Below are 16,317 nucleotides of genomic sequence, written 5' to 3' on the forward strand. Positions count from 1 at the left end.
GGCCGGCGCACCCAAACTACTTCTGCTTGGGAGGAGCAGTAAGTGGAGAAATAAAAAAAAAAACAAACAACTTTTGGGTAGCGGTTAGGGGATGGGGTGGAGAGGGGAAAGGGGAAGGAGGGTTAGGCAAGAGGGTAGGGAAGTCCCCTCCCAGTCCGCTCCTTAATTGGAGCGGACTGGGAGGGAACGGGGGAAGGCCCGATTGCATCGCCGTGTGTAATTTGCTAAAATTCACCCTCCCTGCGCGTTATAACATGCGCGCGCTGGCGCACGCATCATATAAAATCGGCACATCCATGTGCACGCGCCAGGAGCCACGAACATGTTTTAAAATCTACCCCTTTGGGTTTCAAAAAGAAATGTCCAGTTCACTCTATCGAATGCTTTTTTCAGCGTCAAAGCTGACTAGCAAAGATTTCAAGTGGTTCGTATGGGAAAAATACATAGAGGCCACCCCCTTCTAACATTCAATACTGCTTGTCTACCTTTAACAAATCCCACCTCCATCGGGGAAATGAACTGAGAGAGAAAATGAGACAAGACGGCTTGCCATGGTTTTCGCTAGAAGTTTTATGTCACAATTCAATAGTGAAATAGGTCGATACAAACTAGGCAACGGCGGGTCACGAGCTGGTTTGGGAAGAACCACTATTGTCACTTTTATTGGCAGATCATCCTGCAAAAGTGGGGTCTGAAAACGTCTCGGAGAACTTTCCCATAGGCAAACAAACTTGATGTAACAGCACTTTATAAAATTAATTAGGCAGGCCATCTGGCCCAGGGGCTTTATATAAAGCAGAAGGTTTGATCACTGTCAGCACTTCTTAAAGAGGGATTGGGGCATTAAGACACTGCAATTGCTCATCTGACAATGGAGGGAGAGGGTGTCCTAGCTTATGCATGCCTGCACGGAGTGTTTCTCACACAGAGCTTGATAATATCAATAAAAAATATTGCCAATTCTTTGGAGGAATGATTTCATTGACCAGAGTTAACTTTCAAGGCTGAAACGTGTCTCTACCCATTCCATGTCTTTATAATAGTGGCCATTAATTTCCCTGTCGTGTTGCCGTAAAGAAAAATATTTGTGTTTGTAGTAGAGCAAGCTCTTCTTAGTTCTCTGATGTAAAAGTTCATTCGGTGAGCTCTGAGTTGCAAAAAATTGAAGGGTGCTGGCAACATCTACGTTTGTCTGATGCCAGTTGCTTCTCCAGTCATAAGATTTCATTAGCAAGCTCTCTCTTTTGTCTAGCAGCATATGCTATGGTCCCCCTAATCTTAGGCCCTGCTTTAGCAGTCTCCCAATAGAGGATGGGATTGTCCTGGTGGGCTTGTTTAAAATACTCATATTCTTTCCACTTCTTCTGTAAATATTCATGGCATTTACCATCACCGTATACGTGAAAGGGGAGTTTCCATCTTTGATTGGTATTTGGTGAAGAGAGGCCCTCAATGTCTCGCCACACCGGGATATGGTCATAGATCTCAAGGGGGCCTATCTCTGACCCCCCACCCCCCTCAACAGTGATTCCCTGTGCCCCAGTAAATAATCTCCGTGATTTTGAGCCGTGCGGCCTGGAAACGTGTATAATCCTCCAGAAGGAGGTAGGGTCCTCCAGACATCCAAGAAGTCTGAGTACGCAGATAAGGTACACCACAAGTTTGATCAGACCGTGAAGCGGGATGGGCTGGTTGCCTATCCATGGCGCTATCAAGGACTGTGTTAAGCTCCCCACCAGGCAAAACTGGTAAATGAGAGTGATATAAGAATACCTAGGATTTCTTTTCAAAAGGGCTGTGAGTATATGGATGGTGCATAAATATCACCTAGAAGGAGCTGCTTGCCAAAAATATCTGCTGCCAAAAAAAAAAAATCTGCCATCAGGATCTACGATAGACTTTTTTTTTTTTACTCTTATTGATGCAAACTTATGAAATAGTAGGGTGATCCCCCACTTTCCATTGAGTGGAAGAGGCAGGAAAAAACCTCACCTTGGAAAGCCTCAAGAACGCTGTAAGGATTTGCAACTTAAGAGTGTTAAATTTTCCACAAATCAGAATGATCTCTCCGCTTGAACTCTTTAAAAGTTAGATGCTAAAAGTATTGAACAGTCCTGAATCGGCATTTCCTGTAATTACCAAGGTTTATCTTCCACAAGCTTCAAAAGAAACTGGAAGAGAACAGGAAGGGAGGGATGACTCATTTCAGCTACCTTCGTTGGACATTTCTGCAATCCTTGAATCTTCCACTGAGACAGATATTGCTCAGAGAAGACCAGTTTTGGTGACATTCGCATCCGAACGCAATAACATACTGAGAATGTTTTTTTTTTGCAATAGGCAGTTGTTATTTCACGGCCATAAGGTCTGGATCTACCCAGATCTGACTAGACCTACACAAATAAAGCGAAAACAATTTCTTGAGTTAAGGCCAGATGTGTTAAAACTCAGAGCGAAGTTTAATTTACGTTATCCCTGCAAATGTGCGACTATTTATAATAATGCTAATTATGTGTTCATTGAACTTGAACATCTGATAACTTTTTTGGAAACTCACACCCAGATATAACATAATTGTGGTCCGCAAATAGATAAGGTTTTTGTTGGAACACATGGCGACTTGAACTATTATAAGTATCGATTTCCCCTATTAATCGCTCTGTTTTTCTTGTCCTCTCTATTATTTCCTTTATTTCAGTACAAATAGTATTGTAAACTTAGATTCAAATTTTCTTTATATGTCTTTTACCTATGGATGTACTATATTACTCTAGCAAGATGTATGCTTGTTATAATTTGGAAATTTATGAAAAATAAAAAATTTAAAAAAGAAAAAAACCTCACCAACCCATTGTTTTTTCACTTTAAGATGCTCCACTCTGGACACTTTTTGTCTCCTGGAGCTTGGCTGTGTCTGCATTGACGCTGTGCCATCGCCTGCAATATTTTATAGCATCTGGTTACTGAACCTTATGCCACACACACTCCAAGTCAGGCATCTGAGAGTCCCTGCCACAATAATAGCAGACCAAACGAAGGCCTAGATAGGTAGTGACATTTCCTATGTGGACGATAGGTCCCTCAGCTTCGACCCATCCCCCTCAAAGAAGAAGAGATGCAACTCAAAATTAGACTCTCCCAATACCCAGGCAAAGAGGATATCCATCCATAACTGGAGCTATAGCAAGTAAAAACATAACCCAATCTCTTAAACCCTTAACTCTTCCCAACAGAACCCAAAAGAAAGATCCCTAAGCATGTTACAGAAGGGGTAAAAGAGAAGAAAACCTTTCAACCAATCTGCCAACCAGAACAGACAAAATATATCCACAAAGGATAAACCAGCCCCTCCCCTCAGTCTGTGAATTTGAGAAGCAGAAAACAGCGCCAGATGGATGTGTACGTCAATCAGGTAATCGGAGTCCCGTGTCGGACGTTACAGAATGATGTTCGTGGAGATCAAGCTGGAGACCATTTCTTGCCGAAAAGCGTTAGCTTCTTCAACAGCGTTTAAAGACGATATTTTTCCCCTTTGGGAAAAACTTTCAACTTGGCTGGGAGTAGAAGCGTCGATCTAATGGGTTCTTTTATCAGTTGGGCGCATAACCGGAGCAAAGGCCCCTTTTTCTTTGCCACAACGGCAGCCGAGTAATCCTGAAAGAGGAGGACTTTCACTCCGTCAAACTGTGATTCTCCTGGGTTCCGGTTCGCTCTTAGACTTTTAATCTTGTGTGCAAAGTTTAGCACCTTGAGTATCCCCACTCATGGCTTGGAAGCAGTTATTGTTCCCCGGTGCTCAGGGTCCCAAATGATGTGCCCTTTTAGTAAGCAGTGCGCCATTGTTTTTCAGCTAAATTCAGGGTCTGCTTAAGCCAGTTCTCCAGGCGAACTCCTAGTGAATCACCTGGTACGGATCGGTATGCCCACTACTCTCAGATAGCTCCTCCGTGATCTATTTTCAAGATAGTCTCTTTTTTTTTTTTTTTAAGTGGAGCAAATTTCCCCTCTAAAGCCGTGAGCACCATGGCAGCTACTTCCGCTGCCAACAAGTCCTGGGGTGTTGGAGGCCAGACAGGACTCGGATGCAGCGGCCACCTTGGGATCGCTCCCTTTCAGTTTGTCCTTTTCTTTTCTGAATGACTGTCGTCGCCATTATCTGCGGTGGAACGGCAGCTGATAGTGCAAGCCAAGTCACCAGGGTAGGGAGAAAGTTCTCAAGGTAAGATTTCCCAGGTCCCGATCCTGAGTTTGCTGCAAAAGGACGGCTTAAAGGAGAAGGCCCTCTGAGAGATCAGGCAAGCACGTCTTCTCTCTCACAGCATCGCATGACTCCCCCTGGAATTTTTATTCATATTTGCAATTAAAAGTTCTTTTCGTAGCCATGACTACTTCTCTTCTCCCTCTCTGAAGCATTCCCCAGGTAATATCCACCTCTCCGCTCTCAGAACCTGATGCGGATCTGCGTTTGGAAAATGCTCTGCTTCAGGGGTGTGTGTTGGGTTTGATAGTGGAATATTGAATAGCGAGTGGGGAAAGCTTCATTGAAGGGACAGCAAGAAGTCACAGCTATGATAAGCACTTTTAATTGCAAATATGACACCAATTCCAAAAGAAAAGAATTTCAAATTAAGAAGTGCTTGCTGATGTCCATTTCTGTAAGCACTTTCAGGTGAGGTCTATGATTATATTACCGGTAGCTGTGTATGAAGACCTCCATTAATATTATGAACTGAGTGCTGGACATCACAGGGCTATTTAAATACAATTTGTTAGTTTACAAGGTGGTTTCTGTTATGTGTCAGTTACATAAAACAACATTCTGAGAATTTTATCCACCTGATGGTATTGAGATGTTCAGTCCTTAACTTGGTCCTCCTCTGAGACCCAGCGATGTGCTCTGGTTCATCCCAGGATGCTGCAGAAAGGAGCTGCTGCAGCTGCTTTACACCCCTGTTCCCTCTGAGGTGTTTAATGCTGGAAAACCCTGACTATTGTCACTGTGAGTCTCCCTCACATGAAGTAATGTCTGTCCTTTATTTTCTTATCCAGAGACCGATGAGTCCACGAGAAGACATGAGGAGTCGCATGCTGAGGAATCCAGTAAACATCTGGAAGTGACTGAAGCTGTATCAGAGAAAGATGGAGCGGATACCTGCCCATGTTGTGACTGGGAGGAAAACTGCTGGAATCAGTGCAAGCCAGAGGAAAGGCTGAGAAACATGACAGGAGACTCTACTGAGAATGTGACTCCCTGTGAGCAAAGTACACAACACCTGAGAGAACATGTTGGGTTGAGACTGTCTTTAGGTAGTGAATGTGTAAGTAAAGTAATAAAAGTTCACCAGAAGATTCATACAAGAGAGAAATCAATTCCAGGTAGTGAATATAATAAAAGCTTAATGTATTCATCAAAACTGAAAATGCACCAGAAGATCCACTCAGGAGAAAAGCAATTTACAGATACCGCCTCTAATAAAAGCTTCTCATGGAAATCAAAAAGGAAAAGGTATCACCGGATGCACAAAGCAGAGAAACGATTCACTGGCACTGAGAGTGATAAGAGTTTCAGTGGGAAATCATGCTGGAAAGCGCATGACAAAATCCACAAAGGAGGGAAACCCTTTACATGTAATGAATGTGAGAAAAGCTTCCGCTCCAACCCCGAACTGAAAAGACATGAAAGAATCCATACAGGAGAGAAACCCTTTACATGTAGTGAGTGTGGTAAAAGCTTCCGGTCCCAGCCAGAACTGAAAAGACATGAAAGAATCCACACAGGAGAGAAACCCTTTATATGTAAGGAGTGTGGTAAAAGCTTCCGATCCAAACCTGAACTGAAAAGACATGAAAGAATCCACACAGGAGAGAAACCATATACATGCACTGAATGTGAGAAAAGCTTCAACAGAAAATCAAATCTAAAAGTACATGAAAGGATCCACACAGGAGAGAAACCATTTACATGCACTGAATGTGAGAAAAGTTTCAATTGGAAGACTGACATGCAAAGGCATGAAAGAATCCACACTGGGGAGAAACCTTTTACATGTACAGAGTGTGGTAAAAGCTTTCGTTCCAAACTTATACTGAAAAGGCATATGAGAATCCACACAGGAGAAAAACCATTTACATGCACTGACTGTGATAAAAGCTTCATTAGCAAATCACGCTTGAAAATGCATGAAAGGATCCACACAGAAGAGAAACTAGTTACATGCTCTGAGTACGATAAACACTTCTGTTCCAAAACTGAACTGAAAAAGCATGAAAAATTCCAGACAGGAAGGAAACGATTTACATGCACTGAGTGTGATAAAAGCTTCATTAGCAAATCACACTTGATAGTGCATGAAAGGATCCACACAGGTGAGAAACCATTTAAATGCTCAGAGTGTGGAAAAAGCTTTCATTCGAAAACTGCTGTGAATAGACATGAAAGGATTCACAAAGGAGATAAACAATTTATGTGTACTGAGTGTGATAAAAGCTTCTATTCCAAACCTGAACTGAAAAATCATGGAAGAATACACATGCAAGAAAAACGATTTACATGTACTGAATGTGATAAAAGCTTCTTTAGCAAATCATACGTGATAGTGCATGAAAGGATCCACACAGGAGAGAAACCATTTTCGTGCACCGAGTGTGATAAAAGCTTCCATTCCAAATCTGAACTGAAAAGGCATGAAAGAATTCACACAGGAGAGAAACCATTTACTTGCACTGAGTGCGATAAAAGCTTCAGTAGCAAATCACATTTAAACGTGCATGAAAGGATCCACACGGGGGAGAAACCATTTACATGCACAGAATGTGATAAAAGCTTTCATTCCAAACCTATACTGAAAGTGCATGAAAGGATCCACACAGGAGAGAAACGAATTATGTGCTCAAAGAGTGATAAAAGCTTCTGTTCCAAACCTGAGCTGAAAAGGCATGAAAGGAAACATACAGGAAAGAAATCATTTATATGCAGAGCTTGTGATAAAAGCTTCTGTTCAAAATCTGAACTGAAAAAGCATGAAAGATTACATACAGGAGAGAAACCATTTACATGCACTGAGTGTAATAAAAAATTCGTTAGCAAATCACACTTGAAAGTGCATGAAAGGATTCACACGGGTGAAAAACCATTTACATGCAGTGAGTGTGATAAAAGCTTCAATAACAAATCATACTTGAAAGTGCACGAAAGGATTCACAGAGGAGAGAAACCATTTACATGTAATTTGTGTGAGAAAAGCTTCATTAGCAAATCACACTTAACAGTGCATGAAAGGATTCACACAGGAGAGAAACCATTTACATGCAGTGAGTGTGATAAAAGCTTCATTAGCAAATCACATTTGAAAATGCATGAAAGGAGCCACATAGGAGAGAAACCATTTACTTGCACTGACTGTAATAAAAGCTTCAGTTACATTTATTTATTGAAAAATCATGAAAAAAGACACAGGAGGAAAATCTATTCACATGCCTAGAGTGTGATAAAAGCTTCCTTTTGAAACCTGATCTGAAAATGCAGAAAAGGATCCAAAAAGCAGAGAAACTAGTTTCATGCACTCAGTGTGATAAAAGCTTCAGTAGCCAATCACATTTGAAAATGCATGAAAAGAGCCACACAGGAGAGAAACCATTTTCATGCCTGGTTCTGTTAGAAATCAGACCTGAAAAAGCATTAAGGGATCCACACCTAGAGAAACCATTTACAGCTCTGAGTGTGATAACATCTTCCTTTTCAAATCTGAACTGAAAAAGCATGAAAGGATGCACACAGGAGAGATACAATTTACATGTACTGAGTGTGATATAAACTTCATTAGTGGGAGAATGTGATGTCATGGGTTGAAATGGCAGCATAATCTTGAGTTCCTGATCCCCCTGATCTATATCCAACTGGTATTTTTTTGCATCCTTCAAGTTTGGATTTGTCTCTGAGATTATTTAACGGTCTTTTTTTGGTAAGATGATATCTAAGAAATAAGCGTCTGATTTTAAACACTTTTCATATACAAAGGATGCATTGAAGTCTGATGAGGTTGGTGACAAATAACAGATAACAACGCATTTGGAAATGGAAGCGGAACAGGGGGGGGGGGGGGGGGGTGAAATGCAGTGTTTCCCGGCAACACATTTGGAAATGGAAGCGGAACAGGGGGGGTGAAATGCAGTGTTTCCCGGCAATTAATGTTCCGACATGAGATGAATTTAGGCAGTGGTTTTGCAACCTGCGGAAAGACATGAAAGAAAATAAAAAGGAAATTCTTAATACGATATCTTATTTGAGAGAGGAAATGTCAGAAACTGGTGGATGGGTGGATGAGTGCGATATGCGCTTAGAAGTCCAGACTGACAGACTTGGAAAGCTGCGATGGCATTACAAACAACCGTCGACGGAGAATGTTGAGTTGAATACCAAATCTCTAGACAATTTTTCCTGTATCCAGGAGGTCCTAGACCTACTGTCGTCAGGGTTTACTGATCTGAAAGCCTGCTTGTAAGGTTTTCCGTGATGCGGAGCATGTTTCTTGCTGGCACTCGCATCACTCCCCCCTGCCTTAGGTTCCGCTGCTACGCATCGGGCTTCTGTGTCTCAGTCTGTTCTATGTTTTCTTTTTCTAGAACCCAAATCTTTTCCTGCCTAGACCTCTTTGTGGGTCGGCTGCCTCACAGGCATAGCCTATAGCTTGGGATTCACCCATGTGTAAGGTCTACCATCCTGCTTGTCCAAGGAGAAAGCAGAGTTGCTTACCTGTAACAGGACAGCAGGATGTTAGTCCTCACGAAACCCACCCGCCTCCCCTGGGAGTTGGTTTCTCCGTGTATTAGCTATATCATGGACCGAGGGACTCTGCCTAGGGGGGGGGGGGGGGCGGGGTGATGGCTACAGCTGCACGTGCTCAGTAGGGCATGTTTGAAAGTTCTAGAGTCTTGAAATAGCTTCTCTATCTTTGACCACAGCCACATGGAAATCCATATTATTCTTTTGGGATTTCTCTAATTCTTTTGTCCTATCTTCTATTTCTTTAATTTGATTCTGTGTTTGCAGTTTGTCTTGTTGTGTTCCTATTATTAGACTATGCGTGATTCAGAGGCTCTACCGCACTTCATAGAGCTGTTTCTTTCACGTAGAAAAAAATTTAACAAGTCATGTGGAGATGATGAATCTAACCTTTCAATGATCAGCATGGAAGCAACTATATTTGTTACAGTCCCTGAAGCAGCTATGCGAAACGCGCGTCGGACTGGCCTATGAGAACAACTGCCTTCTGAAAGAAACAGCTCTATGAAGTGCGGTAGAGCCTCTGAATCACGTATAAGGAAGGTATCATTCCACAATCATTTTAGAATAAAAACAAAAATGGCGCCGGTGGCCCTTTGCCCTTATCATATGACAGGGCAAAGGTAGCGCCGGCACCATTTTGAATATTGGCAATACGGCCCGCGTGCAGGAGGTCGCTCCCGGACCCCTGCTGGACTTTTGGCAAGTCTTGTGGGGGTCAGGAGGCCCCCCAAGCTGGCCAAAAGTCCCTGGGGGTCCAGCGGGAGTCCGGGAGCGATCTCCTGCACGCGTGACGTCGGGAGCCAGGAACCAAAATGGCGCCGGCACTACCTTTGCCCTGTCATATGATAAGGGCAAAGGGCCACCGGCACCATTTCTATTAACGCAGCCGTGGCCAGAGAGCGGGAGATCGCGCCGGGACCCCCCCACTGGACCCCAGGTAATTTAAAACATTTTGGGGGGTTCAGGAGGGTGGGGGATTTATTTTAAAGGGTCAGGGTGGGTTTTAGGGTTGTTTTGGTGTGCCGGTTTTCCCGCCCTCCCCCCTCCCCCCTCCCCCGATTTACGATAAATCGGGGGAATTGCTATTGTATCGCGGCTCTAACGATTTTTGACGATTTAAAATATATCTGACGATTGTTTTAAATCGTCAAAAAACGATTCACATTCCTACTAATTATTTCTTGAAAGTGGAAGAAGACAATTTGCTCTCTGTGGGTGTTGTAGACTTTCTCTTGTGCAATCACATATAGTAATAGAGTGGGAAGGAGGCTGAAAATCTTTGTAATTATGTAGAGAAATATTAATGACTGATGTTGCTTCATGTGGATCAAAGTCTACTTGGCCAACATTGTTTATTCAATATATTTAACCATAAGGTATAATTAAAAAATAGAAGTATATAGTAAATCCTAATATGCACAGTATTATATGTTAAATAAATGAAAATCAATTTATCATGTTATATTTTATTGTACACAAATACACAATGAATTATATCACAAAGGAAATCATACAATAATTAAAAACAATTATTACATTAATTACAATTATGAACCTAGGGGTAGCCAACTGGCTCCAGATTTTCAGGACAGGTTGATCCAGTCCTAGTTTTACCCCATTGCATACTGGGACTTATTCTGATTTACCTATTGCATTCTCTCACAAAATCAAGACTATAAGTACTGGCATGCAGGGGAATAAAACCAGGACTGGATCAACCTGTCTTGAAAATCTGGAGCCAGTTGGCAACTCTGTATGAACCCTAAGTGTGCTTGCCAACCAATTGGTGCTTTCCTTTCTTTATATATTTATTCAATGTATTTCCACAGTTGTAGAAAAGTCTGTTTATTTTTGTTCTGTTTCAATAAAACAATGTAATATGTTAAAGAGTAAGATGATGTGTTATTTTTAATAACCAAGTCCTACTTTCAGGACCCTGCAACTGTACAACAATCTCTGAGTCCAAAAGCTCATCACATTTTATTGTATCTATTTTGCAGCGTTAATATATCAATATTTCTACGTTAAATTAAATAGTTAAACTGTATTATATATTTATTACTATTTAACTATATATTATTATTACTATGTTAAATTAACATACAGTTATATTGTTCCATCTGTTCTACGGTTCTATGTAAAGCCAATTATATCGTTCTATCTGTTCTACGGTTCTATGTAAAGCCCCTCTCTCTGTGGGGCAGTTTATCGTTTTATGTAAACCGGAGTGATTTGTAGTTCTTACAAGAATTTCGGTATATAAAAATTGAAAATTAATTAATTAATTGAAAAAGAATGAGGAAGCAGAGATAAAATGAAATAAAGACTCAAAGTAAACAGAGAGGAAAGGTAGCCACAGGCACACAGGCTGGAAAATTGCTTTATTTTCAGTTTGGTGATTTCGGTGCAAGCTGGGTAGGATCATGGGGGGAGAGAGAGGCAGGGAATACTTCAGCGCTCTGCTCACCAAGGTAAAGAAGGGAGTTTTCTTTTAGGACACTTGGGGGTGGGGGGGGGGTTTGAAACTATGAGCAAAAATCTCCTGGAGGGATCCAGCTTGGCCATTCTTATCTTCTTAATAATAATAAAAACCTCGTATTCTCTTTCGGAAGTTCAGCTTCAGATCTGAGAAACTGTGCTTTAGAACCCCCTCTGTGTTTTCATCAGCAGTGCTGCCAACTCCTCTGCAAGGAAAGTCACTGATTCACTATGCAAAGTCTTCAAAGCTTGGTGTAAATGAGCAGGGGGGCGGGGATCCTACACAGTCACACGCTAAGTCGCTCTCTCTGGCGCTCCCTGTATTCTAGAGCTGCCTTTAACACCTCCCCCTGTGTGATGTCATCACTCTGCGCCCGGAAGTAGGCGGAACTGCTTTGCACATATTGGTGGAAGTCAGAAGCGGGGAGGTTCTCGTGTCCACTCCCCGAGCTCTGCAATTCTGCTTCTCAGCTTTCCTCTCTCCCTCAGTAGCAGCAAGAGACAAACACTCACCTCTTCTCCAGCCTGAGAAAGAGCCCCCTCAATTCATTTCTAATCCTGAAAGCAGCAACAGCAGAGAGGAAAATGCCTGCAGGAGCTTCTGCTCAGGTAGGAGATGGCCCCCAGCGTCCTGCCCTCTCTGTATAAACACTGGGTCAGAGATTTGTATATCCTCTGATTATAACGTTAGTGGTTTAAAAAAGGGAGAGCTTCCTAATGATCTGTACTAAACAGTGAAATTCTGCCTTCTCTGTACAAACACTGCTGCTGCTGCTTTCTATCCTGGGACACTGCAGAATCTGCCCTGACTTTAATGGGACCCCGAGCAGACCTGGGCCCAGAAAAGGCACGTTGGAACTGTCCACAGAGTTTAAGGAGAGAGATCAGCAGTGACACAAAGTAAAACCTGGTGTCCCAGGGTTTGTGTGTAACTGGTTTCCAGTTAGTATAGTCCAGCTTGGAGACTGTGCTTTGTGCCTGTGAATTATTTACATTCAAAAACCCCTTCCCCTGCCCTGCTGATCCCCAGCACTGGGAGGTCTCCTGATGCAGAAGGTGCTGAATGTTCTGGTTTGTGTTTCAGGTCCCAGTAACCTTTGAGGACATCACTGTCTGTTTCTCCCAGGAGGAGTGGGAGGGTTTAGAAGAATGGCAGAAGGAGCTTTACAAGGATGTGATGGAGGAGAATTATCAGACCCTCTGCTTTCTGGGTAAGGAGGGATATTATTAATGATATTCTTATTCTTGGGAGAAGAGAATCAAATATTTCTGTTCATAACCTAGCCCTAGATCATACCAGACATCTGGGTTTTGCATCCCTGCCAGCAGACGGTAGCTTACATCAGCTGAGAGGGAGGTACCAGGAGTCAGGCTGTGGCTCAGGAAGCACAGACCTTGATTCTCTTGGTGTAACAGAACTTAGAGAGGATAGCAGTGTCTCACATCACCAAGGTGGACAATGTTCAGGCGGATTTCCTCAGTTGGAGAAAATTAGACCTCGTGGAGTGGGAGTTGTCAGAGGTGGCGATGTGTCTCATCCACAGGACATGGGGGTTTCCCCATATGGATTTAATGGCGACCAGACAGAACGCCAAGGCATCTCCATTTTAGAGCTGCCAGAGATAGCATGGAGTAGAAAGCATCGATGCTCTGGTTATTCTATGGCCTTGGGATATTCTTCTTTATGTTTTTCCTCCATGGCCACTAATGGGCAAGATGATGTGGCAGATAGAGAAGCAACCGGGCAATGTGATTCTGGTGGCCATGTAATCCATGATTCACAAATCTCATCAACATGGGCATAGACGGGTTGCTGAGGTTCAGCCATCTGTCGAATCTGCTCTGCCAGGGCCCTATATGTTCGGTTCAAGTGGCTCAGTTCTCTCTCTTGGCTTGGCTTTTGAAAGAAGTCGACTAAGATGGAGGGATATTATGAAGCAGCTATTACCCCCTTATTGCAGGCCAGGCAGCTTTTGAGTCCTGGTGTCTTGTTAATGGGGTGCAGTCTATTCTGACTACTGATCACATATTTGATCTTTTTACAGGAGGGTTTGGTCAAGGGTCCGGCCTTCAATTCTCTGAGAGTACAGGTAGCGGCTTTGCCTGTTTCCAGAGTAAGGTGCAGGGTTATCCCCTATCCGCACATCCAGATGTCATACATTTTCTTCGGGATGTAAAGGATTTGCATTCTCCAGTGAGGAAGGTCTGTCCATCTTTGAATCTTAATCTGGTGCTTAGACTAATGTGTCGGGTTCCTTTTGAGCCACTAAGAAGGGCTACTTTAAAGGACTTGGCCCTTAAGGTGGTTTTCCTGGTGGTTATTTGTTCAGCCAGGAGAATTTCACAGCTTCAGGCGTTGTCATGTCGAAATCCCTTTCTGCACGTTTCAGAGTTGGCATCATTGTGCACAGTTTCTTCTTTTCTGCCAAAGGTGATTTTGGCATTCCACCTTAGTGAGACTGTGGAACTTCCAGCATTTCAAGATTTGGATTCCTCCACCCCTCACACAAGAGAACGTAGGCATTTGGATGTAAGATATGCTTTGTTGCGATATCTGAAAGTGGCTAATGATTTCTGGTGATCACATCACCTCTTTGTACTGTGGAGTGGTCCAAAGAAGGGGGGTGCATGGCGTCTGAGGCTACAGCTGCACGTTGGCTGAAGGAGGCAATTGGCATGGCTGATATATCTAAGTGTTGGCCTGTCCCAGAGGGATTAAGAGCTCATTCGACGCATTCTCAGGAGACCTCTTGGTCCCACGCGGTTTGGAGGAGCTTGGGTTCATCCCAGGACTATGGACCGATCTGGGGTAGGAACAGGAAAGGAAGATTGGTTCTTACCTACTAATTTCCCTACTTGGAATACCACAGAGAAGTCCGGGGACCTGCCCATTGTGGAGGGGGCGAGCCGTCCACTCGTACTGTGGGTTTGTTTATGCAGCAGAATCATTGCTGGTTTTCCACACTGTTTCTTGCTTCATTTTGTTGGGACAGTTTTCCTTTTCATTACAACTTCACCTTCCTCCTGCTTACTGTGGGAGCTTGTGTTTAAGGTTCTTATTGTGGTGGTTGTGCTTCGCGGCCGTGGCTGCCCGTGACCACAACCTCCTACCTGATCTGCGGCAGCGTCGGGGGGGGGTCACTGGAGTGTGGCTCCCTTCGCACCTCGGCCCGGGCCGTCGCGGTGGTTGCTGGCGAGAGAGGCGTCCCAGGCCGCCCCTCACGGCGTCTGGCCGCTCTGCTCCCGGATCCAAGATGGCCGCCCTGCCCTTAGGCTCGAGGCCGCGCCTCCTCTCAGAATTTGAAGGGGCCTCATCCCCTATATTGGATTCAGCTGCATCAATTGGGCTCAGGCTCAGGGAGGTATTTAAGGAGACTTCCTCTGCACATTCCTTGACTTGGCAACGAGTCTGCTCGCTTCAGTGAGTCTTCTGGTGCCTCCGGTTCCTGATTCCTGGTTCCTGCTTCTTCTCTGTGATTCCCTGGTGTGTGACTTTGGACTGGCAAGCGGCGACTCTCTGGTACTCGACCTCGGACTTCTTCCGGACCATCCACCTTCAAGGGCCCACCTAAGTCCCAGCGATCCGGGTCCCTACGGGCTCCTCCCGGGGGGGGGGGGGGGCCGCGGGCTTCCAGTGGTGAAGATCCAGTTGGCCCTTGCCCTGACTTCATGCCTCTTCGCCCTCTCGGAGGCCGTCTAAGTCTCCAGCTGCGAGGATCCAGCCAGTCCCAACTTCGGTTCTGCCTCGCCACCCGACGTGGGAGCCTGAGGAGCCATCTCCTAAGGTCATATCAACCTCCCCGTCAGTCCAAGGGTTCACGACCCTCCTGGTCATAACAGTGGTTATCATCTTGGCTTGGGTACAAGGCAATACTGAGAGACTGCAAGTGGCACACTTGTTTATGTAGTAGTGTCAATGAAACTCTGTCTCCATCTGCTGGCAGGTATGCAAAATCCAGGAGTCTGGACTGATCTGTGTTATTTCAGGAACAAAAATTAGCAGATAAGAACCAATTTTCCTTTATTTCATTAGAGTGACGCCGGGTCTTCTGTTCCCTGAGTCTGCTGAAGCTGGGGATGGGAATTATGCAGGGGCAGCATTCATTGTCCCCCAGGGAGGACAGGGAGTCAGGGTCATTGCTCAGGGGTGACTCCTAGTGGCTGGATACAAGCCTTGTGGTTGCAGGGTTATAGAAGCAGCCTTGATGTTTGCTCTCCCACAGCCCAGGACTAGTGCTGCAATGGGCAGATTTGGAGAAAAGTGCCAGGTCACAAAAAGAAAGGGTGGTCAAGAATTTCTTAGTAATTGTAATAAGGAGGGGGATGGGGATAAATGTGGGAGAGGAGTGTAACAGGATAGAAAGGGAAAGTATTTCTTAGTAATTGTAGTGAGGAAGAGGAGGGGATGGGGATAAATGAGGGAGGGGAGGTGGGAGAGGAGTGTAACAGGATAGAAAGGGAAAGTATTTCTTAGTAATTGTAGTGAGGAAGAGGAGGGGATGGGGATAAATGAGGGAGGGGAGGTGGGAGAGGAGTGTAACAGGATAGAAAGGGAAAGTATTTCTTAGTAATTGTAGTGAGGAAGAGGAGGGGATGGGGATAAATGAGGGAGGGGAGGTGGGAGAGGAGTGTAACAGGATAGAAAGGGAAAGTATTTCTTAGTAATTGTAGTGAGGAAGAGGAGGGGATGGGGATAAATGAGGGAGGGGAGGTGGGAGAGGAGTGTAACAGGATAGAAAGGGAAAGTATGTCTTAGTAATTGTAGTGAGGAAGAGGAGGGGATGGGGATAAATGAGGGAGGGGAGGTGGGAGAGGAGTGTAACAGGATAGAAAGGGAAAGTATTTCTTAGTAATTGTAGTGAGGAAGAGGAGGGGATGGGGATAAATGAGGGAGGGGAGGTGGGAGAGGAGTGTAACAGGATAGAAAGGGAAAGTATTTCTTAGTAATTGTAGTGAGGAAGAGGAGGGGATGGGGATAAATGAGGGAGGGGGAGGTGGGAGAGGAGTGTAACAGGATAGAAAGGGAAAGTATTTCTTAGTAATTGTAGTGAGGA

At 44.2% G+C, this 16,317-nt stretch overlaps 2 protein-coding genes across 3 annotated transcripts in view; both read left to right on the forward strand.

Moving 5' to 3' along the window:
* The window catches only part of LOC115085860 (oocyte zinc finger protein XlCOF6-like), a 29,759-nt gene extending 20,984 nt beyond the window's left edge, over positions 1 to 8,775 (forward strand). For both annotated transcript variants that reach the window (XM_029592370.1, XM_029592371.1), the window contains one exon: positions 5,050 to 8,775. In XM_029592370.1, the coding sequence (XP_029448230.1) occupies positions 5,050 to 7,481 (2,432 nt within the window). In that variant the 3' untranslated portion in view covers positions 7,482 to 8,775. The remainder of the gene's footprint in view (positions 1 to 5,049) is intronic.
* A 2,879-nt stretch (positions 8,776 to 11,654) lies between these two features.
* The window catches only part of LOC115085866 (oocyte zinc finger protein XlCOF6-like), a 60,432-nt gene continuing 55,769 nt past the window's right edge, over positions 11,655 to 16,317 (forward strand). Inside the window, exons 1-2 of the mRNA XM_029592388.1 lie at positions 11,655 to 11,872; positions 12,348 to 12,474. Of these exons, the coding sequence (XP_029448248.1) occupies positions 11,849 to 11,872; positions 12,348 to 12,474 (151 nt within the window). The 5' untranslated portion in view covers positions 11,655 to 11,848. The remainder of the gene's footprint in view (positions 11,873 to 12,347; positions 12,475 to 16,317) is intronic.

The sequence above is a fragment of the Rhinatrema bivittatum genome, chromosome 2, assembly GCF_901001135.1.
Source record: "Rhinatrema bivittatum chromosome 2, aRhiBiv1.1, whole genome shotgun sequence".
Lineage (NCBI taxonomy): Eukaryota > Metazoa > Chordata > Amphibia > Gymnophiona > Rhinatrematidae > Rhinatrema > Rhinatrema bivittatum.